Source organism: Corticium candelabrum, chromosome 9 (genome assembly GCF_963422355.1).
Source record: "Corticium candelabrum chromosome 9, ooCorCand1.1, whole genome shotgun sequence".
NCBI classification, from domain to species: domain Eukaryota; kingdom Metazoa; phylum Porifera; class Homoscleromorpha; order Homosclerophorida; family Plakinidae; genus Corticium; species Corticium candelabrum.
Window position 1 is genome coordinate 3,684,824 of NC_085093.1, and position 23,798 is coordinate 3,708,621.

Consider the following 23,798-nt stretch of genomic DNA (forward strand, 5'->3'; position numbering starts at 1 on the left):
CCGTATATAGAGAAAGCACGTTCGATTCAAATGGGCTTTCCGCATTTTCCAGTCTTTCCTTTCCTTATCCGGAAAGGTCGAATACGCCTCTGGGTTTGCTAGAACCGGACATCCTAACGTAGGTTATCATCCTATAGATATCCCGGATAAATGCCCAGTCATTGTGTTTCCTTCCAGAATCATTGAGGACTTTCTTCTATGATTTTGCTCCGATGGGCATTTTCTCGAGGTGTCAAATTGCTCTTGAACTGACTACGTCACTATCGTGGAAACGCAAGCAAGAAATCAAGAAATCTGTTACTGCAAATGATGGCATCGTCTCTTACATTATTACGAAACAGGTCGTTTCTTACAAAGATAGCCTGCCACCGTGCGGCCCGTAGACGTAGCTGTTGTTGCAGACCAGATTCGTAGTTGTGAGTGACGTCGAGAAGACCAAGAGCTTTCCTTCATACAAATGTCGAACTGCAGCGAAATATGGCGTGCCGGTCGTCTCTCTGGCATTTTTAGAAGAATGCTGCAAGGCCGAGAAACTGCTAGACTCCGATCCGTTTGTAGTGTTTGGAAAGACGGCGTCACAAGAATTCAGTTCGGGAAAAATTATTGGTTAGTCGATATTGTTTGCATGAATTTTTGATGTGAAGAATTGTATTTGATGGTGTGTGTGCACGATAAGTGCCTAGACAAGGAGCAAAGAAGGAGAGACGGATGCGACCTGCTATCATGATCAATATGAATAAAGTCGAGTGAGTCGTAATAGAATTAGTTAGATATACATACTTAATATGAATAATGAATAATAATGTGTAAATAATACGTAATGATATATAAATAATAAATGTATTTGTTTGTGTTTGTTTGCTTGTTTGTTTATTTCAACAAAGTGTTAGCACTGTGCTGTTAAATATGGTGCATGATGATCGAGCAACAATGCTAACACTGTTGCAATAAACAAAAAATACAAATAATGAAGTAATTATTTATATTTAATTTTGCTGATACAATATTGAAAGTAACCTACTGAGATATTATTGCTGATGGGAATAGTTTGTACTTAGATTATAATGTATAACGCTGGTATAATATGACAGTACAGTTGCGTGTCACTTATCCGACTCTCACTTATCCGACACGTCGGACAGGTCAAGCTTGCCACGTAGGTGATGATAGGACAGATATATGACAGATATATGATATGACAGATAATGCATCCTGCATATTATATAAATTTACAATCAATCATTGAAAGTATAATTTATATCTCTAGATCAATAAGACATGCCGTATAATATGAACAATAGTTGAGTACATAACAGCTTCATTTATCCAACATTTTCATTTATCCAACAGGGGTACAGTCCCAAGTGGTTGGATAAGCGACACGTGACTGTATTTCTTTTCTTGTATTTTGGTAGTGGTCATTACTACTTACTGTTGAGTATTTATATGAATGTAACTGTGGATTACACAGGGCTGTAGGAACCAGTTTGGTTGGTCCCGTTTTGGCCAGACCATATTTCAAAAACCGTACTTCCACTAGTCGACGATTGCCAGAAACTTTTGGTTGAGAGTATATGTGATTAAATAACTAATATATTATAGTTTGAACGAAAGTAGATTATAACATCTTGACTCAATTGCTATTTATGCTGCCCTGAGAGTGTGGAGTAGAAGGTTCTTGGATAGCTACATGACATATTTCAGTAATTGTTGGTAAACGAGAGCAATTTATTCCAGAGGCTGTTGTGTAAGAGATACCAGTATGCTGGAAGACTGCTCTCTTGTCACGTATTCCTTGGACCACACGCTCTTAGCACGTGTTAGGCCGGACCGTTTTTAAAATGCTACCTACGGGCTTGTTACAGTTGATTTCAAGACAGATTTCATCAATAGACTTAGGGTGTGAGATAACGGTTTAGTTTATTGTTTATATTTTGTGTGAACTATCATTCACGTGGACTATTCCTTGAACAACCGTGTCAGTTACATCCTGTTTTCTTTAGAGTGTGGAAGTTTGGTGACTCTTCTTGTCCTGTGTTTGATGAGGATGCTTACGAAGTTGCAAAGAGTTCAACTTTGAAAGTTAATTTGCAGAGTTATTGGTTTAATTTATTCTAACTTGTAGCCTTTGTGCAGTCTGTAAACTCCAAGACTGGTCAGACTCGATTCTACGTTATTGAGCTTCATGTGTCACCTTCTGCATGTCAGACACAGATATCAGCAGACAGTCCATATAGAGTGTTTACCCATTCTGGGACATTAGGCGCCAGCAGTGATGTGAGATGTGTACTCTGTTGTCGACTTTATCATGTGAAACTGATTGTGTCGCTAGACGGATGAAAATGGACAGATGGAATGTCGATTCTTTACTAAAGTAGCAGAAGCAGAATATGTGTACGGTCATTTGTATCAGCAGCACACAAAATCACCTCACAACATGAGCAAAGTTCAATTTTTATCACCTCGAATTGGATCAGTCAAGCTAAGAAAGGTAGTCATTGTTACGACTGGTTTGTACTGTACTATTGTGCATGTAGCAACTCTCTATCATACTTATATGTAATTTCAGATTTTTGCTGAGCTGAGATTATCAACTGGTGTGCAGTCTATACAGCCTCGAGTAGCGAGATTAGTCAACTGCATATGGTCTGAGGCAAGCGGTGAACTATCATCAATATTGAGTGTTCCAGTTGAGTCCATTAAATGTGATGATGCTCGAAAAGCGGAAGGCTTTCTTTTGTCAATCCGGAAAGTTCTAAGTGATGGAACAATGAGCAGTGGAGAGAGAAGCAAAGAACTGCAGAGGCTAACCAGAGAATTCTATTCTCTTGTTCCTCACTCTGACCAATCAGATATAATTGATACAAAGTTAAAGTTGGCTAGAAAACAAGATCTGTGCCAGGTAGGTTTTCAAAGTGAGATATGATTGGTAATTATGATTATGACACAGGTATCTTATTTTGCCTTGCAGTTGATAAAGGATGTCGTCTCTGTAAGTGAAGCAACTGATTGGTCAACAAGAAGCAGCATTCAAGCCAAACTGCGAGCTTTACGGTGTGAAATTCAAAATGTAGAGCCAGACAGTCAGGAATACTGCCAGATACAGAATCATGTCCTGAGCCATGAGAAATCGTAAGGAATCGTGTCATCTCTAGATTGTAGTGGGTACATTGATACTGTTGTGTTATAGATGTTGTGGATTGAAGGTATCCTCGATATATGCTATTCATCGGGCATCAGAAGATTCTAATTTTGCTAGCCATTTGGACAATCGACAGCTCTTGTTTCACGCTTCACAGGTCATTTATGTAGCAAACATGTCTCTGCTGTTTGTGTGATCATTCAGTTGATTAGGTTGCCAACTTTGTGGGGATTCTGTCGAGGTTCTGAATTTGCAAATGCCTTCTCTGTCTTTGTTTGCAAAATATTTCTGCATGTTAGAGGACTGTTGCTGCCTAAGATAGTGGTGGATGATTATGGTGGTAAGAGAAGTGACCCAGGAATGTTGGGCAGTGGAATCTACTTTGCGAGTGCATCCAGGTGAGCAAGACGAATGCAACTTTCTTGTGCAATATTTTACTGTAGATAATGTTTTCTGTAGTACTAGTGCTAAGTATTCATTTCCTGGTAAGTCTTGTGGCACTCGATTCATGCTCATTGCAGAAGTAGCACTAGGACGTGTCAGCGTAAGCTGGTTTAACATAGTTGTTACATGTGCAATGCAATGTTTATGTTTATTTCAGTCAACATATCATAAGAATACAGAGTTGGTTGCACCACCTGATGGGTTTGACAGTGTTTATGGCATGGCCATTTCAGAGTCCAGTTCCGATTTAGAGTTTTCAGACTTTAAGGTGTGACATCTGTTGCTGCTTGTATGGGAACGTGACTGATCGAGTTTGTTATTTAGGATGACGAATTTGTTGTTTATGATGTCAGGCAACAGAGACTTAGGTTTAGCCAGCTATCTTCAGTTATGTATCATATTGCAATTGGCTTACTTTAAATTTGTTGTTGTGAATGTAGGTACTTGGTTGAATTCAACTTATCTAGTGATGATATCAAAACAGATTCAAGTGAGGATGCTGGTGATTGTTCGTCTGAGACTGAGGACATAGAGATGCTGGATGTCCATCACGAAGCGAATGAAAGTAGCATTGCTGGTATGTTGAGTTGACAGTATTGACTATGTGATAGTTGGTTTTGATTGTAATTTACGTGTCGGCAGAGATTGACTTGCATGATGTTCAGAACGTTACTGACCCACTCAGTAAAGTCAAAGCCGGTCTGCTTGGCAGTGGAGATGCTGCCGTGCCGCTTCAGTCTGTTCACGTTCGAGCCAAACTTCTCGACTTAGCCACCCAAGTGGTTGTTCTGCAAGCATATCATAATGAGAGCACGGTTCCTATCGAAGCCAAGTATGTATTTCCACTGGACGACATGGCTGCTGTTTGTGGCTTTGAGGCATTCATCAACGGGAAACACATAATCGGAGAAGTGAAAGAGAAGGAACAGGCACACAAAGAATACAAGGAGGCAATCAGTCAAGGACACGGTGCTTACCTAATGGACGAGGAAACACCCGTTAGTCATCTTACATTAAAAGGCTAATTTTGTACTGGTAGTATACTGACTGGCCGTGTTAACAGGATGTGTTCACTGTGAGTGTTGGAAATTTGCCACCAGATGCGAACGTTCTAATTAAGATTACTTATGTGGCCGAGTTGGCTGTGGAAGGAGAGCACATTGTGTTTCGACTACCCGGTAGTGTTGCACCGTGGAAGAAAACTGCAGCTCTCGGTGAAGTGACACAGGCAAGCTTACTCAATCAAATACGGTTACTGTAAGTGCATATACTGAAGATTTCATTGATAGACTGATGTGGACACAGTCAAAGTTGAGCAAGATACGTCAAGGTACAGGCAGTTGTTGTGTAGCCATTGTTAACTGCAAACTTATATTTAACTAATATGTATGCCCAATCGACTTTCACCTGGATTGTGTACTTGTGCATTACTTAACTTAATTCAGTATGTAGTTGACTTGGCTGACTGTCTGGACACAGAATATTACTTTAGTTGGTCCAAGGTTTATTATTAACTAGCAAAGGGCCCGGCTTTGTTCAGGCAAATAGAGCAGGATTCACGTTTAATTAACACAAGTTCCTGCGTGGTTTTAGATGCCTGTATTGTAGAGCAAATTAACTCGAATTGGGCAGAGACAACACAAAGTCCCGCATAATTTGTTCTTAGGGTGGCGATTGGCCTGGCAGTTTTGGCGTGATTGATGTTACAGACAGACAGACAGATCAGACTTATATATATATATATATATATATATATATATATATATATATATATATATTAAGTACTTTATTTTTGTTGTCTTGGTGCTTTACAAACTAAATTTACGAAGACTCCAAACTTTTGTTGTTAGTTGACGTGTTTCGTAAGGTCAGTGTGGTTGGAAATGATTGCATGTCTTATTGCATACTTGCCTTTCCAGCAAGATTGAACTGCAGCATATATGTAGGTACAATCAACAGTTGGCCAAGGAAGTTGTCATATCAGTTGTGATGGCAAATGTTAGGCCATGCAAAATTAATTGGTTGTTGATGGTCAGCCTCTTTTGGGCTTGACCCATGAATATTTTATTTTTCTATTCTGGGTTTGAACTTCGTGTGGTAAGTCCTTACCAAGTAGTGACACGTGTCTACAGTTGTGTGTGACACGTTGCTCATTTATTGTTCACGTTTCTCGTCCTTTGTTGAGATCAAGGCCCTTTGCTGTTGCAGTTTTATGATGCATAGCAAGTTTTGATGATATAAAAATATAAATAAATAAATAAAATATAAAAATATGAAAATTTGAAAATATAGAAATACAAAAATGTAAAATATAGAAATGTAGAAACATGAAAATGTAAAATTGTAAAAATACAAAAATATAAAAATGTAAAATATATAAATATAAAAATATAAAAAATATATATATATAAAAATATAAAAATGTAAAAATGTAAAAATATAAAAACGTGAAATTGTAAAAAATATAAAAAATGTAAGAATGTCAAAATATACAAATATATAAATACAAGCCGTTCGTCTGTCCCAATTGTTTCAGAAATTTTGACGTTCAACATGTAAGTAATTTTGCATGGCCTTGTCTAATTGTATTATTTAGTATCTGAGGTTTACATAACTAACTAGATTCTTGCATGTACGCGAAATGTTATTTGTAACAAGTTGGTCTATTTGAGGTAAATACTTAATTAATTATTCATTCAACTACTGCATATGAGTGTACGGAATTGCTGCTGATTGTACATTTGTTGCTGTTAGGTTTTCAGTGCAGATTTCAATAGAGATGCCATTTGAGATCAAATCAATTCAGTCTCCTAGTCACAAACTAAAGACAAAGGTACATATCTTTCAATAGCATAAACATTACCGTAGGTTTCTAAATTCGTATGTCCGTGTGCAGAGGACGGCAACGATGGCAATGGTGGAACTGGAAGATGGTCAGCAGTTGAACGATGGTTTACAGTTGCTTGTCGGTCTTGCTGAAATTCACGTTCCACGCATGTGGGTTGAAAAGTATCCCAGTTCTGAGCACAGAGTGAGAGCTAATTGTGGTATATGTATACAACAGTATACTATGTCAGTACATTTTTGTTTTGTGTATCGTTAGGCTTGCATGCTGACGTTCTATCCCGAGTTTGAGGCTGACTTTGACAGTGATTATGAAGTGATTTTTGTTTTGGATCAGTCCAATTCAATGAAGGTATGCGGTTGGTACACTACAAATAGATGAATCGTAATTTCATTCTTGGGTGTGGTCAGGGGTCGGCTATTGAGGATGCTCGAAAGCTGGTGATGCTTGCATTGCATCACCTTCCAAATCACTGTCGATTCAATATCGTTGGATTTGGATCCGGTTAGTCAGGTCAATGTATTTATGTGATTGTGTTCTCTAACATCATGCACGAAACTGTAGCTCACGAGGAGCTCTTTCCTGTGAGTCAACACAAGAACAAAGAAACAACGACTGCAGCACATCAATACATCAGGGTGCGTTGATGTAGTCAACACTCAGTATTGATTTGTTGTTGATGTCTATCACCTGTATGGCAGTCATCTAAAGCTACACTTGGCAGTACCGACGTTTGGAGACCTCTGAGGTCATTCATGTTGACAGCACCTTCAGACAGCAATGACGCAGCTACTTTGCCTCGAAATGTTTTTGTCTTTTCGGATGGTCATATTAGTGAAGAAGAGGCGACGCTGGAATGTATCAGAAAGAGCTGTCATCTTACAAGAGTCTTTACTTTTGGAGTTGGGTAATAACACATGCAAGTTATGATATTTATGTTTTACATGATATAGATCTATGTATACTGTATTTAGGTCAACGGCTAATCGTCACTTTTTACGCTCAATGGCGCATGTGGGAGGCGGTTGTTCAGTTTTCTTTGACTCGAAGGCAAAGAGCAAATGGGAAAGAAAGGTGAGTGGTGGGTGGACACCACTTGCAAGTTTTGTGTCACTACGCTAGTGTTGTTTAGGTAAAGTCACAGCTGGAAAAAGCAGGACAGCCGGTCTTGACTTCTGTTGAAGTTGACTGGCAACAGTTTGATGACAACAAGACATCGAAACCTGTTCAGGTGTTGCAATACTTTAGGCTAGGTCACTGGATAGTAAGAAGGATGCTAATTGTTTGCGTGCTAGGCGCCTGCAGAGATTATTTCGCTGTTCAGTGGATCGAGACAAGTGGTATACGGATTTGTTGACAACTGCACGATGGTAGGATGTCAGCTATTGCTAATGTCATTCAGTAGATTACGTTTTATGTGACCACATTGCAGGCTACGTTGACGGCTCATATCGGTGGGAAGGAAGTATCTACAGTGGTATCCACTTCTGACTTGAGTGTGACAACTGGGAAAGTCAGTACAGTAGCAAATGTTGTGAATGTTGTTGTTTATATAGACGTTGTTGGTTGTTAGATTTTGCATCAGTTGACTGCAAGAGCGATAATCAGGGACTGGGATGAAGGCACTCTGGCTGCCGACAGGCTTGAACATGAAGTGGACGTTCGTTTGTGAAGCATTAGATGAGAGTGAGAGAATGTTACTTTCTGTAGATTGTGAAACATGACCGGAAGGCGTACATTATCAACTTGAGTAAAGAATATTCCATTGTCACACAATTTACCAGCTTCGTTGCTGTTGAACACCGAGACGAGGTACTATGAATATGACAGCAAAAGATGTCATACATTGACTCAGTATTTTTTGCAGTCTGAACAACTTTACAGGTCGAGTGGTCCATCTATCGAAGAGCTTGTTGCTAAAGAAGATATCGATATTTTGCCGTATATCGGGTGGGCTGATTATGAAAAAGAGAAAGGAAAAGAACATGCATTAGAACTGGTGAATGCTTCGAGTTGATGAGAGGTTTTGTGATCGGTTGATAACTGAATGGTTGTAATTTTCAAGAGTGCCAAAGAAACGATTGCGCTTGCTCTAGAACAAGGGACATCTAGTCAAGACTTCTCTGTCTTGCAGGCAGAACGTGCATTTCGAGATGCACATGAAGTTGCTCAGAAACACTTGGTACCCAACCATCCTTTGCGTTTGAAGGTATTTTGTCGATAGAGTTATAATACTATGTTTTAATTTACTCTGTGTGTTATTGGTAGGCATCTCTTGCTTTTGCATCCTTTTTGCAGGATGTGAAGATGGAAACAGAAGAAGCCTGTCGGTTGGCACAGGAAGCATTTGATGGTTTAAGCATGTTTAGATTTTGCCTTGGTGTGTGGTCATTGTTTGTGATCTGTAGATGCTATCTGTGAGTTGGACACGTTGAGTGAGGAAAGCTACAAAGATAGCACACTCGTCATGCAAGAGCTGCGAGACAAGCTGTTTGCGTAAGTTGTACGAAAAATAGTGCCTTACATATGCATTGTTGTACATCTAAATTCTGCACCTGCATTAATTACTGATAAGTGGACTGTGGAATTCGTGTTAACATTAATGACATTGGTAGTATTGTTGACTGAGGTCGGTCGGTACTTACTAGCTTGTGTACACGCTTTAGTTTAGTGTGTAAGTATGTGACGACTGTATTGTAACGAGTTTCCTTAGTAAAGAACTTGACTTTGTCGAGATGTCCTGTAGAGCTGTTACACGTCACTGTCACTTGTTTGGATGTTCATGAGATCAGGCTATGTTTTTGTTCATTTCTGTCTTTGTAGTTTTATTTAGGACATTGGGTATGGAAATTGATTACCTAAGTATTACCTAAATCAGAGTCGTAGACAACAATATTTAAAAATTGCCATTCGCCAGACGCTAAATCCCATCAACTTCCGTTTTAAGGATGAGTTAATTAAATAAATAATTTATATGCGACAATCATTACCGTGTGAATTGTTTATAACATTTTAGTATTAACAAACTATACACCGTCTTTCCAATTTCTAATTTGCGTACAGTGCACTGTAACTGGTGTATTTCATACTGCCATTCATGATTGCTTATTTTATTATTTGCGTTTACTGCCCCGCCCAATCATGAAGTGAACTAAAATTACTCTGTACAGCGCGAGTTAAACGGCCAAGCCTACTAGCACACGTTAGACCAGACCAATTACTATTTGCTGTCTATGCGTCTGTAAATGCATAGCCAACAGATATCAATTGTTAAGGAAAGGCTTTACTAGCATAGCATTTACACAGCAAATGTTGAGCTGGATCATTTGTTCAATCAGTTATGTTCCATTATAACGTTCAAACATGGTTGACTGTTGGACACAAAGGTGTCACTTGCTCAAAGAAGAAGAGGCTGTAAGAAATTGTTTGGGCTATGTGAAGGGAGATTATGGCATTAGAGATCTGTCTGTTGTGTCGTGGTTTGATGTCAGAATTTGATGTTGATGAAAGTTAATTAATTGTGAGAAGAAACGATCGTGACAAACCGCTTACAAATATACTCCCAAAACATACAAACAAACAAACGTAGTGATATACTGACAGACAGACTGGAAGTCGATTGAGCCTCTTGTAGTAAGCTCCTCACAAAGCAGGCCACCGCTCACTGTGATGTCCTTCTGTTACACTTCTAGCTTAATAATACTAAACGTGATAAGCAGGGTTGGTCACTTTTAGTTATAAACTCTGTTGCAATTTCTAGTCGTTGTTTGTTGCTTTCTTATTGTGATGACATTTGAGGCATGATGCAACGTTTTACAGATATTGTGTATTTAGATGGAAAGGAGATAAGGAGGTTGATGAAATCAAACAGACGATGTATGATCATATGTGTATTCTTGAAGAAGCACTCGAAGGCGTGTCTGTCGAGCTTGACGCTATGCTTGAAGACGAGCTTTATACACCACCACTGGATAAAGGTGCGTGAAATTTTAGCTTTTGTCAGACATACGTGGGTCATTGGAAGTTTTTTCGCCAAACACACTTCACGTGATGTAAAATGTTCACTGGACAAATAGTCATTGTAGGTCTGGAAGGTGATGGCACTACTGAGATAAACTAAGACATTAAATATCACGATTTAACTTTGTATATAGCGTCTGGGGGCTTGTATTCGTTGTTAGCAACTGGATTGTGATTGTACTTTGTTTGCTTTTAGCAAGTAAGCAGCATTGTAATGATTTGTTACTTTGTGACTGCTACCGGGTGTCATCAGTGGGAGAGGTATAGTTGTCACACAGGGTTCTGCCGACGGTGGTCAGAGGTGGTTGGGCCCGACACCATCGCTTGACACACACCGACCATCAGTCCTCATGTTTCGACCACCACTATATATTTTAGCTAGTGTTTACTTGCACCAATGGATGGCAGAAATCTAACCATGCCATAGTATAAACGTGAGAGTGGTCATCATAGTTCCTAGATGGTTGCAGCTTTCTTAGTCTGCTCTTTCAGATCATGAATCATAAGCAGTGGGATACATTCTGTTTGGTGCTTTCTTGTTTGTTTTGCGATGATACTTGATTGTCTTGGAATTTGCTCTACTTCTTTCTCGGATGTCTGAAATAGAAATAAACCACGCTCTTTATTATTTTAATTAATGCAGCGTATACCTGACCACCACTCTGAGAATCCTGGGCAGAACTTTGATATTAATTGTGTATGTTGAGTAATTACAGCAATCAGAGATGAAACCCTAATTATAAAGTGCACAAGGTGAAAGTTTTATCGTTTTTATCTATGAAAAGCTATGCATATCAGGTCTTATTTGATATCAATAAACCAGTGGGAGTACAGTGCACGACAGTTGCTTGATTAATTAATATATTGTTAGTACAGTCAGAGAGATGGACTAGACTGCTGTCTAGAAAGCAATGATCACATTGGTTTGTTTGGAAGGTGAGATATTTAGTTCGGCTTATGCTATGGCTTTTGAATCTTGTCAACTATCTGCACCATCTGTACCACTGCCACCACCACCACCTCCACCTTCTGCAGTTGAGTCAACGTATGACACATTTTATTCTTTTGATGATAAATGGTCAGAACCTGTAGTCATTGACACAGGAATGGACACTGTGAAGGTAACATGCCGTGGTTGTTTTCATCTACGAATGTTTACTCTTTGTATGGTACAAGTGTTTTGTGCTCGTGATTTACAATAGGCTGGTGTGGCTGGAGACGACGCACCAGGTGCAGTCTTTCCTGCTTTAGTTGGGAGACCCAGACATCAGGTATTAGTGTCCACGATGTTATCGTCGTTGATTTTTTACCAAGTGCATGGGTAATTAATTGTGTAGGGTGTGATGGTGGGAATGGGCCAGAAGGACAGTTATGTTGGCGACGAGGCGGTCTCTAAACGAGGGATACTGACAATGCGTAGCCCTTTTGATCTGCGTCCCAAACAAGAACTGAAAGCAAAAGTTGTTCGCGACTCTTCTGCAGCAGGTATGTGACTCATATTCTGCTTGGTGGTTATTGTGTGGTAGCCAGAAACTGTCACAACAGACAGTATGTACAATCATAGTGATCAATTGTAACGGCTATACCTTTGTGTTGAGCAAGGGCGTCACGTACTATGGACTAGGGTATGCTGTAGTCCCACTTTTTGAGGGCGTGGTTTGTTAATAATTATTACTGTATTCAATCTCAATTTGTTGGAGATCATGCAGTCGTAGTGTAAGGTGGATCATAAATTTTTATAATAATAATAATAATTTTTATACATTTTATATACATTCTATATATATATATATATATATATTATTTTATTAAATGTGATTGTGTTTAATAAATAAAAATTATATAAAATTTAAACACATTTAATAAAATATATACAATCAATATATGTAATTAATAAATAAAAATTCAAATTTGGTTAATTACATATATTTTATATTTTATTAAATGTGATTTTTGTTTAAACCAAATTTAAATTTATTTAATTAAGGCATTCTAGTTTTGACATGGTATGCGTTAGCCTCGTCCCCAGACTCACGTGAGCCTGGCAGTGTCTGGTTCCCGTATGACACTTTCAGCCTCCTGTTTACTGCTAGGCTTACGTGAGTCTGGGTAAAGACTTAAACCTGGCACTGCTAGCACGCAGTTCCTGGAGGTCGCAGACCATAGGTTTCTCATGGTATTGATGACTAGCTAAAGAACTGAAAAGTGTAGGCGATCCTGTGTCGCAATTTGCTGCTCTCTGTGCACGACATTTCTCTAGATAGCTTGTGTAATACAATTTCTTAAAACTAGTTGTCGTAATTATTGAAATTTGTTAGAGCCTCCCACTTTTCGACTTACGTGATGCTCCTGTATTGAGTCTGCTAACTTACTGTGTACTTTTTTGCATTACATGAATAGACATATCAGACCTTTTCATGCCTTGTACTTTGAGGTGTTCATTGCTTTTGCATGAACGATGACAGGCAAGATTTGAAACGTGTAGTAACACACGTTTACATTGAATAAGTGATTAGATAACAATTTGGGTGTGGAAACATAGACAAAATATTAACCCTGGAGTTGTTGTTTCATTTGTTGGGAATTAATAGGTTTGACCTTTCATTCTTTTGTTTCTGTTTTGTGTGACTGTCTATAGCTCCTTCGAAAAAAGCCCTCAAAAAGGACTTGTCGTTGACCAGAGTTGCAGAAAGGGTTGCAAGTAGTGATTCAATGTTTACACCAGGGCCAGACAGTCTTAAATTGCATGCCATTACGGATGAAGACAAGTTCCCACTACCTGTAGCCTGTAGTATGAAAGCCCGTGGACCAGTGCTATGGACTAAAAGGCAAAACTCTCAACCATCCCTACCACCATCACCACTACCACCATCACCACCATCAGGAGGCGCACCACCACCACCAGGAGGCTCACCACCACTACCATTAGGAGGTGCAGCACCACCACCACTACCACAATTTCGAAATTCACGTCAAGAGAGAGTACCACTTTTTGCATCGTTAAGTGAAGCACCGATTGCAGCACTACCAGTACAAGCACAACCACCAATATTAATGCGATGTGCTGCAAAAATACGAGTAGGGCCAGTACCACCACGACGAGCACAACGACCACCACCAGCAGCAGCAGCACAACGACCACCACCAGAAGCACCAGTACCACCACCACCGGCACCACAACCACCAGCAGTAGCACCAGTACCAGCAGCAGCAGCACCACCACCACTAGCTATACAAAAACCAAGATTAAGATCACGATGTTTAGTATCGTCAGATGTATCACGTTCGGTGCCAGCTCAATCTCAATTTCATTCAATATCATTTAGTTTAAATCTAGCACAAAGTGACTTACCATCACAAGGTGAGTCTGTACAAGAGCAGACAATACGACAAACTTCCAGAGCACACACTGGTTTAGCATCATCATTTGAAAACACTGATGTTGCCCAGTCGAGTAAGTACAGTATCCTTGCTGTAGAACTGTCATATAACATTAAAATTTATTATTTTTTAATGAATCTGTTATATTTTATTTTATATGAATTATAAAATATATAAAAATTTAAATTTGGCTTAAACACAAATTACATGTAATAAAACGTATAAAAATTAATATTCTATATGAACTATAAAAATATACAAAATAATATTTTGTATTCCATCCTAATGGCTGAGTCAATTGTACACGTTGTAAATGATTTTTGTCGTCTAGGAATGAAACGATTGCCAAGCAGGAAAGTACGATCATCGTTCGATCGTTTGGGTAATCCACTCGTTACATTTCTAGACACGTTAGTATTGCGTAGAATAATTATTACTTTTGCGCATTTAGATTTTGAGCGTGAGCCGCGGTATAGGGACTGTATGATGACCGGCAGCAGTCCCATGGTAGTGGCCAAAGAGAAGGCGATTGGTGGTGAGATTGAAAGTGAAAGAGTACATGTAGACTGGATAGATCTGAATGGGCGATGCAAGGGCCTGGGCACGAGGCTACGTTTTAGCAAGAGGGTCCAGCCCTGGGCCAGCACAGTAGAGATACAGCCTAGTCTCGAGTAGCCAGACCCTTTCCGCCGCGTCACGTCGCGGCTTCAGTCTCGCCCCGCGTACGCAGAAGGTCTGGCCACGCGAGACACCCTGGATAAGGCGAAAGACTAGAGCCTGGTTCACAATACACCTCGCGTTGTGTCGCGTCAAAGGAGGCCGTTTGCGACGCGACGCGATGCGACGGGCTGGAATAGGAAAAAATCTTAGCCTGGAACCAACACGTCGCGTTAGAAACGGCCTCCTTTGACGCGACGCGAGGCGAGGTGTATTGTGAACCAGGCTTTATTGAAGAGATCTTTCGCCTCGTAAAGGCCGGCTGGGCCCTCAACCCTATACTTACCCTTGACTCCTTTACGTAAGTCTACTTGCTGAATAGTTTGTCGTCGCTTAGGATTTCTATCCATGCCACTGGCGGGAAGAAGAGCAAGAATGTTCTACGGTCCACCGGCGGAAGGAAGAGGAAGAAAGATCAACAGTCTGGGTAAATCCGTTGTATTTTACACACGTTGTTATCACAGTAGCACTTTCCGCATTTAGCATCTGAGGCTGATATGGCCCCGATGCGCGGTACCGACGTATGTAAGGGCAGCGACGACGACGACGATAGCTGGAGTGAAAGTCTTGATAAATCAGAAAAAAGTCTAGACGGCATACCTCACTCGGACCAACAAAGTACAGACAGTCGACGTCCAATTGCTCGTGGAAACCCGGATGACATACCGAAATTCTTCAGTGTTCAAAAGCCGGTTAGTTCGATCGCTATAGTCAACGCATGCCCAACAATATTGAATTGCTGTGTTCATGCAGGAGGGGTATTGGGAATTTACTGAGTATCTCGGCACTCTGTTGAGCTTAGATCTGAACAATTTGCGTGAGAAGATTGAGTCGGCTGGTCTGAAGTCTCTAGGTAACGACACTGAATCGGAGCGATTGACTCTGTTTGCACTGTCACGCTATAAATGGTCCGCACCCGTGACTGGTCCTGAAACAGTTGAAGTCTATAACTGGTCCTGAACCGGTTGAGGTCTATCACTGGTCCGGAACCAGTTGAGGCCTATAACTGGTCCTGAACCAGTTGAGGTCTATAACTGGTCCTGAACCAGTTGAGGTCTATAACTGGTCCTGAACCACTTGAGGTCTATAGCTGGTCTGGTCCTGAAACAGTTGTGATCTATAGCTGGTACTGAACAAGTTGTGGTCTATCTGGTCCTGAACCAGTTGTGGTCTATTATAACTGGTCATGAACCAGTTGAGGGTTATAGCTTGTCCTGAACCAGTTGTGGTCTATAACTGGTCCTGAAACAGTTGAGGTCTAAAACTGGTCCTGAACTGGTTGAGGTCTATAACTGGTCATCAACCACTTGAGGTCTATAGCTGGTCTGGTCCTGAACCAGTTGTGGTCTATCTGGTCCTGAGCCAGTTGTGGTCTATAACTGGTCCTGAAACAGTTGAGGTCTATAACTGGTCCTGGACGACCAGCTTGACTGCGGTAATATGGCACGCAATTAACCCTACATATAGTAGCCCTAGCCCTAACTCTAACCAAACAAACCCTATATGTCCGACCAGGACCAGTTACGGGTAGGACCAGTTGTGACCGCACTGTGGACATATTTGACGCTTGCCTTCAATCTCTAGGATCTACCATCTACAGCAAAGCGATGCACCTCTTTGCAACCGCCCTGGTTATCGTCTATCTACGCCACCACTTCCCTCGCCAGTTCCCATTGCTGCCGGGACTGCTCAAGGGTTGTGGAGATATCGACGTCAGGTGGCGACAGAATATGACAAACGCACTGCGTTGGTTTCAGGAAACCGAGAAAACCATCCCGTCACTCTGTACTCGTTTGGAAATCGCAAAGTCGTACGAGAATTTCGCAGAGATGGCATTGGGAATTCGAGAGAAAGTGCAGCAGTGTTTTTCTTGACGATATAACTAGACAATGGTTTGCTGGAATTATGCACTATGCTTGCTTTTTTCGTTTCTATAGTCGGTGTTTGTACACGTCTAGATCTCTACACTGCGCAGTTTTCGATATCAATTTATACACTAATATAATACATCGTCTTGTTCCTCCTCTCCGTTGCTACTGCTCGGAGCCGGTGACTCCGAGAATTGTGACGGAGTCTCTCGGTTGGGGAAACGAGGAAGCGATTTTGGAGAGACGGCGAGAGCGGACTTGACGTCGATCTCGCCGCTGAAACCGAACGAATCGTCGTCGTCGTCCAGACCGACGCCCTCGTAGAAGGGCGAGGGGAAAATGCGGGTTGATGCAATGCTGCCGGTACTCTCCAGTTCTGAGTTCGACATTCCGTTCGTTTCGGTTGCAAGTGTTTGTCCTTTCTTGCGTTTGGACGCCTTTCCCTGTTTCTTTGTCCCGCGTCCGGGAGATGACTTAGTAGGTAAGACACCGCCGGCGGCTTGAAAGACCTCCATTTCCCGCGCATAACGTAACTTCTCTTGCTCATACAATTCATAGAATATCTATAGCCATGAAGTTAACAGTTAGTGACGTTTAAAAGTTAATGGTTTGCTTGTGTTGTGTGTGTGTGTGTGTGTGTGTGTGTGTGTGTGTGTGTGTGTGTGTGTGCGTGCCACGTGTGTGTGTGCGTGCCACGTGTGTGTGCGTGTGCCACGTGTGTGCGTGTGCCACGTGTGTGCGTGTGCCACGTGTGTGCGTGTGCCACGTGTGTGTGTGTGTGTGTGTGTGTGTGTGTGTGTGCGCGCGCGCGCGCGTGTGCATCTCTATTTGCACCTTCTTGTCTGGTGATGCCATTTCATTCCATTTTTTAGCCAGCATTCTAGTTAGCTCATGGTGTGCTTGTCCTTGCTGTTGTAACTGAACTCCACATTGTTCTTGAGTCGACTCTCTGTTCTGCTGACAAAAGATCAAAAAAGCGTTGGCCGGTTTACGCGGGACAGGAGGAATATTTGAATCCTCGATCTTCTGCTTTTTTCGATCAGCAGTAGTGGCAGATGCTTTCTCTGATTTCTTTGACACGCCCTTTCCCTTTCTTTGGGGCGATTTCCCCTTTACCGACGTCTCCGTAACAGGCGTCTGAATTGGAATAAAATGAGTAAATGAATGTAACTCGTCGGGCGGAATAACCCTAATGGCTGGGTGTATGCCAGAATCTGGAACGACCGGCGGAGCAATTCCCGGATAAGGCACGGCAGGGATGACGTCACGCTGCAATAAGAACACACAAATACCGCATCTACAGCATCCTAGTCGTACGAAGAGTGGAACCTGTATGTGTGATGGCTTACTTCGGTATTCGTCTCCTCTTTTGTCCAGCCGTTTCATCAATAATCTGAGAGAAACGAAAATAGCTAAGCATAACAGGTAACGTTGTACGCTCTATGATAGCTCTACCTCTTCTCTTTTCTGATTTTCGATACTACACGTCTGATTTCTCTCAACTTGTAACCCACAATCTTGTTTTCCTGCACAGTAACACACGAAGTCTTGAAGGTGTATGGGCCCCCGTTGATGCTCAGACGTTAGAACGGTTAGAAGACAATTGCACTTACGTGTTCGATTTCTCTACATTTCTCGCTTAACACGTTGTACTTTCTTGCATATCTTTCTGCAAGAAAAGCAGTCGCCATGTTTTGAACGCATGCGCACAATCAATATTTGTGACACCGGTTGTGAATACGGGTACCTATAGCAACTTATGCTGCAACACTTTTAACTACTCAGTATCTCTCAGTTTTTGCCATTTGCCCTTGGCCTTTATCTGAAAGTGTGAAAGAACTAGTCCGCGTACCCAACAACCCGCTGCGAGAGGTCTAGCTTGACGCCCAACTCTAATTGGTTACCATGTCGTTGACTGAAGACCAGAAGCGGCGTATGAAGGAAAACAAAGCGAGAGCTCAAGCCAAACTCGAGGAGAGCAGACAACAGGCTGTCACAAAAGTGCCTGCTCCGTTTCGAGTCGAGACAACGTCTGGTCGTCGTCCGGCTGCTCCACAGGCCGTTAGAACCAAAGGCAATATGTCACGCACGTGGAGAAAACAATTTCCGTATCGAGCGCGCGAGAAACATCGCAATTATTCGAATTCGAAGTTCCCCGCCAAATACTCGGGTTTCAACAAATCGATTGGACGACCAACGTTTGACGTAAATTGTGCTCTGACGGATTACAGGCGATTTAGAATTGAATGCGGTTTTAACGAGTGTGTGGTGGCAGTTTGTAGAAACACAAAGGGTAGCACTTTCAATGCTGCTTCTAAAACGTGGTCGATTGGACTAGAAGATCATGCTGATTTCATCGAGCAGCTGAGCAAACATGATGAAATTAAAGTGTGTCCTCTTCCAGCTTGGATTGTAGCTACATTTCAAGGGACACAGCAGTCAGCAATCTCAGCAGTTGATTTCGATTCAATAGACAAGAATCTGGTTGCCACTTTGATGCCTTTTCAGAAGGAAGGAGTGGAATTTGGTATTAGAAACAAAGGAAGAGTGTTGATAGCTGATGATATGGGTTTAGGTAAAACAATTCAAGCAATCGGTATAGCTAGTTATTATTGTCGAGACTGGCCCCTGCTTATTATTTGTCCATCATCTGTACGAATGATGTGGGCTGATGCATTAGTTCGTTGGCTACCTTCATTGGAGCATCAGGATATTATCGTTGCTTTCAACACAAAAACCGATCTTTCATCTGGACTTGTTACTATTGTCAGTTATGATCTCGCTGTGAGACTACAAGATAAGTTACGAGCAAGAGGCTTTCAGATTGTTATCGCAGATGAAAGTCACTGTCTCAAGAATTACAAAGCTTTACGATCTAGTGTGTGTCTCCCTTTGCTGAAATCATCAAAGAGAACAATTCTTTTGTCTGGCACGCCTGCTCTGTCTCGTCCTTCTGAATTATTCACACAAATTGAAGCTGTGGCACCCAAGTTGTTTCCATCTTTTATCCAGTTTGGAGTAAGGTACTGCAATGGACACAAGAGTCATTTTGGTTGGGATTTCAGTGGATCATCAAATTTGGAGGAACTTCAGCTGCTACTGGAAGAGAAGGTGATGATTCGACGTTTAAAAGCATGTGTCTTATCACAATTGCCCGACAAGTTTCGTCAGGTGGTCAAACTGGATCCGAGTCTTGTGAAGGTGAATAAGATCAAGCAAGCAGAGGAAGAGTTCATGAGAGCCACCCAGTCGAAGAGATCAGAGAAGCACAGTGCTTTACTCAACTTCTATAGTAGTACTGCGGAAGCAAAGTGCTCTGCTGTTGTGGACTATATTTCAGATTTGATGGAGAGCGGATCAAAAGTTCTCATTTTTGCTCACCACCAACGTGTGATGGATGCTGTGTGTAACACTTTAGATTCTAAAAAGTATGATTATATTCGTATTGATGGTAAAACTGCAGGTGAAGATAGACTTCCATTGTGTGAGAAATTTCAACAGATTTCTACAGTTATGGCAGCCGTGTTGTCGGTGACAGCAGCTAACACTGGGATTAATCTAACCGCGGCTTCTCTTGTGGTATTTGCTGAGCTCTACTGGAATCCTGGAGTGTTGATCCAGGCTGAGGATCGAGTTCATCGGATCGGGCAAAAGAACTCGGTCAACATTCGTTACCTGATTGCATCAGGAACAGCCGATGATTACATGTGGCATCTGCTTCAAACAAAATTGAATGTTCTAGGAAAGGCTGGTCTTAGTAAGGATGATTTTCGTCAGTCTGATTATGAGATGCATCTTAATTCTAAACAGAAAACCATAGAGCAGTATTTGGAAGGGTGGGAAACAGGAGGAGACAAGAAGTCTTTGTCTAGTAATGAAGATGATGGGAGCGAGTGGTTTATGGATGACGAATTCCTTGAAGGCTTGGGAGAACTACCAGATGAGCCAGATACGAAAAGACCTCGGTTGCAAGATCACCATGGACACGTATAGTGTGGTGTGTGGTGTTATCACGCCCAACTTTATATTGTGTACAAAGCTGTCGGTAACAACTAGACGTATGTGTATGACAAGGCGATTGTAAATGCAATAAATGTCTATTATTGTTGGAGCTGTCACCGCTACCTGTAATCTGAGCCACGTGGTCAGTTTTGACTGGGCAGATTAGAACAAATTTAACAAATGATGTCTTTGAAATTGACCTAGTTTAATTCTACCGAAGTTACCAGTAGCCATATTTTACAAAAGATACAGTGACCTGCCTGCCTGCCTGCATGCACGCTGTATCCTAATAAAATAACCTGCCTGTCTGTCTGCCTGTCTCAATAATATATATTTTTATAAATTGAGCTAATACGTGGGAATAAGCTAATGGAAAAATCTAGTGACCCAGTGTTTGCTTGCCTGCCTGTCTGTCCGTCCGTCCACTTGTCTGTCTGTCTGTCTGTGTGTAGGTATGTATGTATGTATGTATATATGTGTGTACGTACTGAGGAGTTTGAGGTGTACACTTCAAAAGAATTTTTAGGTAAGACTGTAGTTCACTGTATTAGTAAATGCCATTTACTACTGTCATACACCTTAGTTTAGTAGCATGTTGCGTGCTAATACTCGCAGTGTTTTCTCTTCTACATGTCGCGTCCTGTTCTGCCCTCCGCGGTTGGTGATTTGGTCGTGTGTAGGAGCTGTATGTCGACTCTAGAAGAACTTCGCGCTCCTGCTGCGTATCTCTTTCTGGTCTACGCGTCGTGCTTCTTACTTTACATTGTCGTGCCAGGCCGAAGGGTGAGCGGCTACGTACGAAATGCGAGAGGGAAACCTTTGCTGTACAGACTGAACGGTTTACGAGTCTTTCTCCTTACTATCTGTGTGACTGGCTGCGCTTGTTATTTATCCAACACATCGTTTACACTTGCAAGTTCCCACCGAATGAGTTGTTGTGTGTGGGCGTGCCTTCTGGGCTTGGTGGTGTCCTCATTGTTTTACCTAAAGGGGCCCTTTGAAGAACACATGTCGGCTCATTCTGTTCCTGCATCGAGGGACGTCGGAGATTTCAAGAATTTTCGTAAAGCTGCCAGAATATTTTTCAATGGGTGGGAATTGAATCCTTGCTTGGGACTGATTGACTTCAAAATGTTCTTCTACCTGGCAGGAGCAACGATGCTGGAGATAAATGTGTTGTCGGGATTGGTTTATCACTACTCTACGTTTCAGGAGATATCTTGGCCGTTGATTGTTTACTGTTGCGAAATGACTTGGTTTTTGGTTGATTATGTCTACCATGAACATGTCCAATTGTACACTTATGATCTGTTTGCTGAAAATGTTGGCTTCAAGCTAGCTTGGGGATGCCTTTGCTTTTATCCATACTTCTACAGCATTGGCTTGCCTGTACTCTACCAAGCCAAACAAGGCGATGTTCCTTATTTATATTATGTACTGATTATATCGATTGTTGTCTTTATTGTCGGGTATGTGTTGTCTCGAGGAGCGAACAACCAGAAGTACAAGTTCAAGATTGATCAAAAAGTTAAGAAGTATGGGTTCATAGAGCAGAGAAGCATTGGGGTATGGGTTTGGTTCTTTGTAGATAGAATTTGGCTTAATAGGACTTTGATGTGTAGGGCAAGTTGTTGGTGTCTGGATTTTGGGGTGTATCTCGGCATGTCAATTATCTTGGCGAAATACTAATGGCTGTTGGTTTGGCTCTTCCTGGTGGTTGGATTGGTGGATCACTGCTGCCATGGCTATACCCTGTCTATTATGTTTTGCTTCTTGTTAGAAGAGAGCGGGACGACAATGTGAGATGTCAACAGAAATACAAATATCTCTGGGACAAATATACATCTCAGGTTCCGTGGAGAATTGTGCCATACTGTTACTAAATGAAAAGAGGCTCTGCATCAGGGTAAAAACATGTGGGTATTGTCACTTGGTATTGCTTTCAACTTTGTAACTTGGTGAACGGTTTGTTGTATGTGGAATGTACGTGTTTTGCACTGCTAGTGCTTAATTCACTGCCAGTTAGTGGTAAATTATTATGTGGGCGTAACCCTAGTGTAACAGGAACCGGGCATTTTCAGGACATTGATTTTAAGTTTTATTGTAAAATTTGTTTTTGAATTATAATTTTTGTGGCATTACAACATCTATTGTTGCTATCGTATGGGCAATCGCTATGGTCACTTTGATTGTTGAACTCTTGAAGGAAAGTATTGTTTGTGTGTTTATCAGCTCTAAAAACTATTTTAGCTACCTGGATGTTTAAAACTTTTATTACGTGATAGACTGCATCTACTCAGATCTTGTAGTTTGGTGCACGCATGCACACAGTGTGCGTGCTTACACACACTCACACACACACACACACACACACACACACACACACACACACACACACACACACACACACACACACACACACACACACACACACACACACACACACACACCACACAGGTAAAGCAAGTCCGCGTCAAAACTATTGACACATTTCTGGTTTACTTGTACTATTTTTGGAAAGTTTTCTAGTTTTGCTATTTATTAAGAAACCGCGCCAATTTTTTCTCAAACAGCTGAAAAGCAGTCACAAAAGCTATTCCTTAGTATACGCATCCGCGTAGAGAACTTTTCCATCATGAAACGAGTTGTGAAAGACAACACCGCGATATTCTGTTACTATACCGCTCCAGTACTAGGAAACCATCTAAGATCTGCCAACTTTTACGTGTTTCTCGCTCTACTGTTAACTGAACTCTCCAAAGACTGGACACTGGAGAAGGAAGTCAACGCAGAGCTTCCCGTGGAAGACCAAAAACTAGCTGAAAGCCATCGAACAGCTTCAATTAGTGAATATGACGCAACAAGGGACAACAGATCAGCAAACAAACTTGCACCAGTTTGCAGCGCAGGAAGTTGTCGTCATGCAGTTCTTCCGAAGAGAACTTCATGACTCAAATGACGCTACACGATGCCTAAGAATTAGAATTCCGCTGCTAGTGAAGCTAGAAAAACGAGACTCTGGGCGTCATGGTTCCTTGATTGACCCGCTATAGCTCACCAGATATCTTGCACGAAATTGGCTGTCATCAACGGCTTGTTGAGCTTCATAGGCCTCTAAACGTTCATGAACTGGAAGACGCAATCCAGGCGGAGTGGCACTTGCTCACGCCTTGTGATCTGGTGCCGTACATTGAACGCACGCCTGGCCGAATGCGCCTTTGTCTAGAGCTACGCTAGCGAGGGAAATGCTATCAAAAAATGAAAGGAGGACACAAGTTACTGATGCGCACTTGTGAGTTTCCAAAAGTCTAGCAAACCTACGAGCCTAGACAATAGTCCTCTTCTATCTAAGAAAACGTACGTGACCTGAAAACGGATG

The 23,798-nt window shown here is 41.6% G+C and overlaps 4 protein-coding genes across 7 annotated transcripts; 3 read left to right on the top strand and 1 right to left on the bottom strand.

The window, feature by feature from the left end:
- Positions 1-30: 30 nt before the first annotated feature.
- Positions 31-16,568, top strand: LOC134183865 (protein mono-ADP-ribosyltransferase PARP4-like). Of its 3 annotated transcripts, none has more exons than XM_062651427.1 (46): positions 31-118; positions 178-341; positions 402-606; positions 677-746; positions 2,004-2,082; positions 2,137-2,277; positions 2,333-2,491; positions 2,570-2,902; positions 2,972-3,132; positions 3,191-3,299; positions 3,355-3,383; positions 3,442-3,540; positions 3,602-3,686; positions 3,744-3,854; positions 3,911-3,954; positions 4,027-4,163; positions 4,229-4,584; positions 4,650-4,814; positions 4,876-4,916; positions 6,341-6,419; positions 6,483-6,617; positions 6,690-6,782; positions 6,842-6,935; positions 6,996-7,069; positions 7,133-7,338; positions 7,406-7,505; positions 7,564-7,662; positions 7,727-7,801; positions 7,864-7,944; positions 8,005-8,085; positions 8,142-8,243; positions 8,299-8,430; positions 8,497-8,640; positions 8,700-8,784; positions 8,840-8,927; positions 10,266-10,408; positions 11,388-11,572; positions 11,654-11,722; positions 11,789-11,936; positions 13,090-13,905; positions 14,164-14,214; positions 14,284-14,367; positions 14,887-14,976; positions 15,033-15,241; positions 15,303-15,402; positions 16,134-16,568. In XM_062651427.1, exons 2-46 carry the CDS (start codon positions 213-215, stop codon positions 16,421-16,423), a joined length of 6,306 nt encoding a protein of 2,101 aa, XP_062507411.1. In that variant the 5' UTR covers positions 31-118; positions 178-212; the 3' UTR covers positions 16,424-16,568. The 3 variants fall into 3 exon arrangements, with proteins under 3 accessions (XP_062507411.1, XP_062507413.1, XP_062507412.1); XM_062651429.1 differs by having other exon boundaries at positions 2,351-2,491; XM_062651428.1 differs by lacking the exon at positions 31-118 and having other exon boundaries at positions 160-341.
- On the bottom strand, positions 16,449-18,149 carry LOC134183868 (uncharacterized). Its single transcript, XM_062651432.1, has 5 exons — positions 18,031-18,149; positions 17,873-17,943; positions 17,747-17,810; positions 17,252-17,686; positions 16,449-16,980 (listed from the first exon to the last, which is right to left on the bottom strand). The coding sequence occupies exons 1-5, from the start codon at positions 18,106-18,108 to the stop codon at positions 16,546-16,548; spliced, it is 1,083 nt and encodes a 360-aa protein (XP_062507416.1). The 5' UTR covers positions 18,109-18,149; the 3' UTR covers positions 16,449-16,545.
- Positions 18,150-18,314: 165 nt separating this feature from the next.
- On the top strand, positions 18,315-20,539 carry LOC134183866 (SWI/SNF-related matrix-associated actin-dependent regulator of chromatin subfamily A-like protein 1). Its single transcript, XM_062651430.1, has one exon. It carries the CDS (start codon positions 18,323-18,325, stop codon positions 20,408-20,410), a length of 2,088 nt encoding a protein of 695 aa, XP_062507414.1. The 5' UTR covers positions 18,315-18,322; the 3' UTR covers positions 20,411-20,539.
- A 539-nt stretch (positions 20,540-21,078) lies between these two features.
- On the top strand, positions 21,079-22,768 carry LOC134184382 (uncharacterized). 2 transcript variants are annotated; one of them, XM_062652057.1, is made up of 3 exons: positions 21,079-21,510; positions 21,570-21,985; positions 22,042-22,768. In XM_062652057.1, exons 1-3 carry the CDS (start codon positions 21,507-21,509, stop codon positions 22,300-22,302), a joined length of 681 nt encoding a protein of 226 aa, XP_062508041.1. In that variant the 5' UTR covers positions 21,079-21,506; the 3' UTR covers positions 22,303-22,768. The 2 variants fall into 2 exon arrangements, with proteins under 2 accessions (XP_062508041.1, XP_062508040.1); XM_062652056.1 differs by having other exon boundaries at positions 21,079-21,985.
- The last annotated feature ends 1,030 nt before the right edge of the window (positions 22,769-23,798 follow it).

What these genes read in the sequence shown, in the direction of transcription:
- LOC134183865 (XM_062651427.1), top strand. Translation starts at nt 213, where the DNA reads ATGGGCATTTTCTCGAGGTGTCAAATTGCTCTTGAACTGACTACGTCA. An exon ending in CTTACATTATTACGAAACAG is followed by an intron (nt 342 to 401) that starts GTCGTTTCTTAC and finishes CTGTTGTTGCAG; the next exon opens with ACCAGATTCGTAGTTGTGAG. An exon ending in AAGAAAGATCAACAGTCTGG is followed by an intron (nt 14,977 to 15,032) that starts GTAAATCCGTTG and finishes TTCCGCATTTAG; the next exon opens with CATCTGAGGCTGATATGGCC.
- LOC134183868 (XM_062651432.1), bottom strand. Translation starts at nt 18,108, where the DNA reads ATGGCGACTGCTTTTCTTGCAGAAAGATATGCAAGAAAGTACAACGTG. An exon ending in AATGTAGAGAAATCGAACAC is followed by an intron (nt 17,944 to 18,030) that starts GTAAGTGCAATT and finishes GTTACTGTGCAG; the next exon opens with GAAAACAAGATTGTGGGTTA. An exon ending in GTAAGCCATCACACATACAG is followed by an intron (nt 17,687 to 17,746) that starts GTTCCACTCTTC and finishes TTCTTATTGCAG; the next exon opens with CGTGACGTCATCCCTGCCGT.
- LOC134183866 (XM_062651430.1), top strand. Translation starts at nt 18,323, where the DNA reads ATGTCGTTGACTGAAGACCAGAAGCGGCGTATGAAGGAAAACAAAGCG.
- LOC134184382 (XM_062652056.1), top strand. Translation starts at nt 21,107, where the DNA reads ATGTCGACTCTAGAAGAACTTCGCGCTCCTGCTGCGTATCTCTTTCTG. An exon ending in TAGAGCAGAGAAGCATTGGG is followed by an intron (nt 21,986 to 22,041) that starts GTATGGGTTTGG and finishes TTTGATGTGTAG; the next exon opens with GGCAAGTTGTTGGTGTCTGG.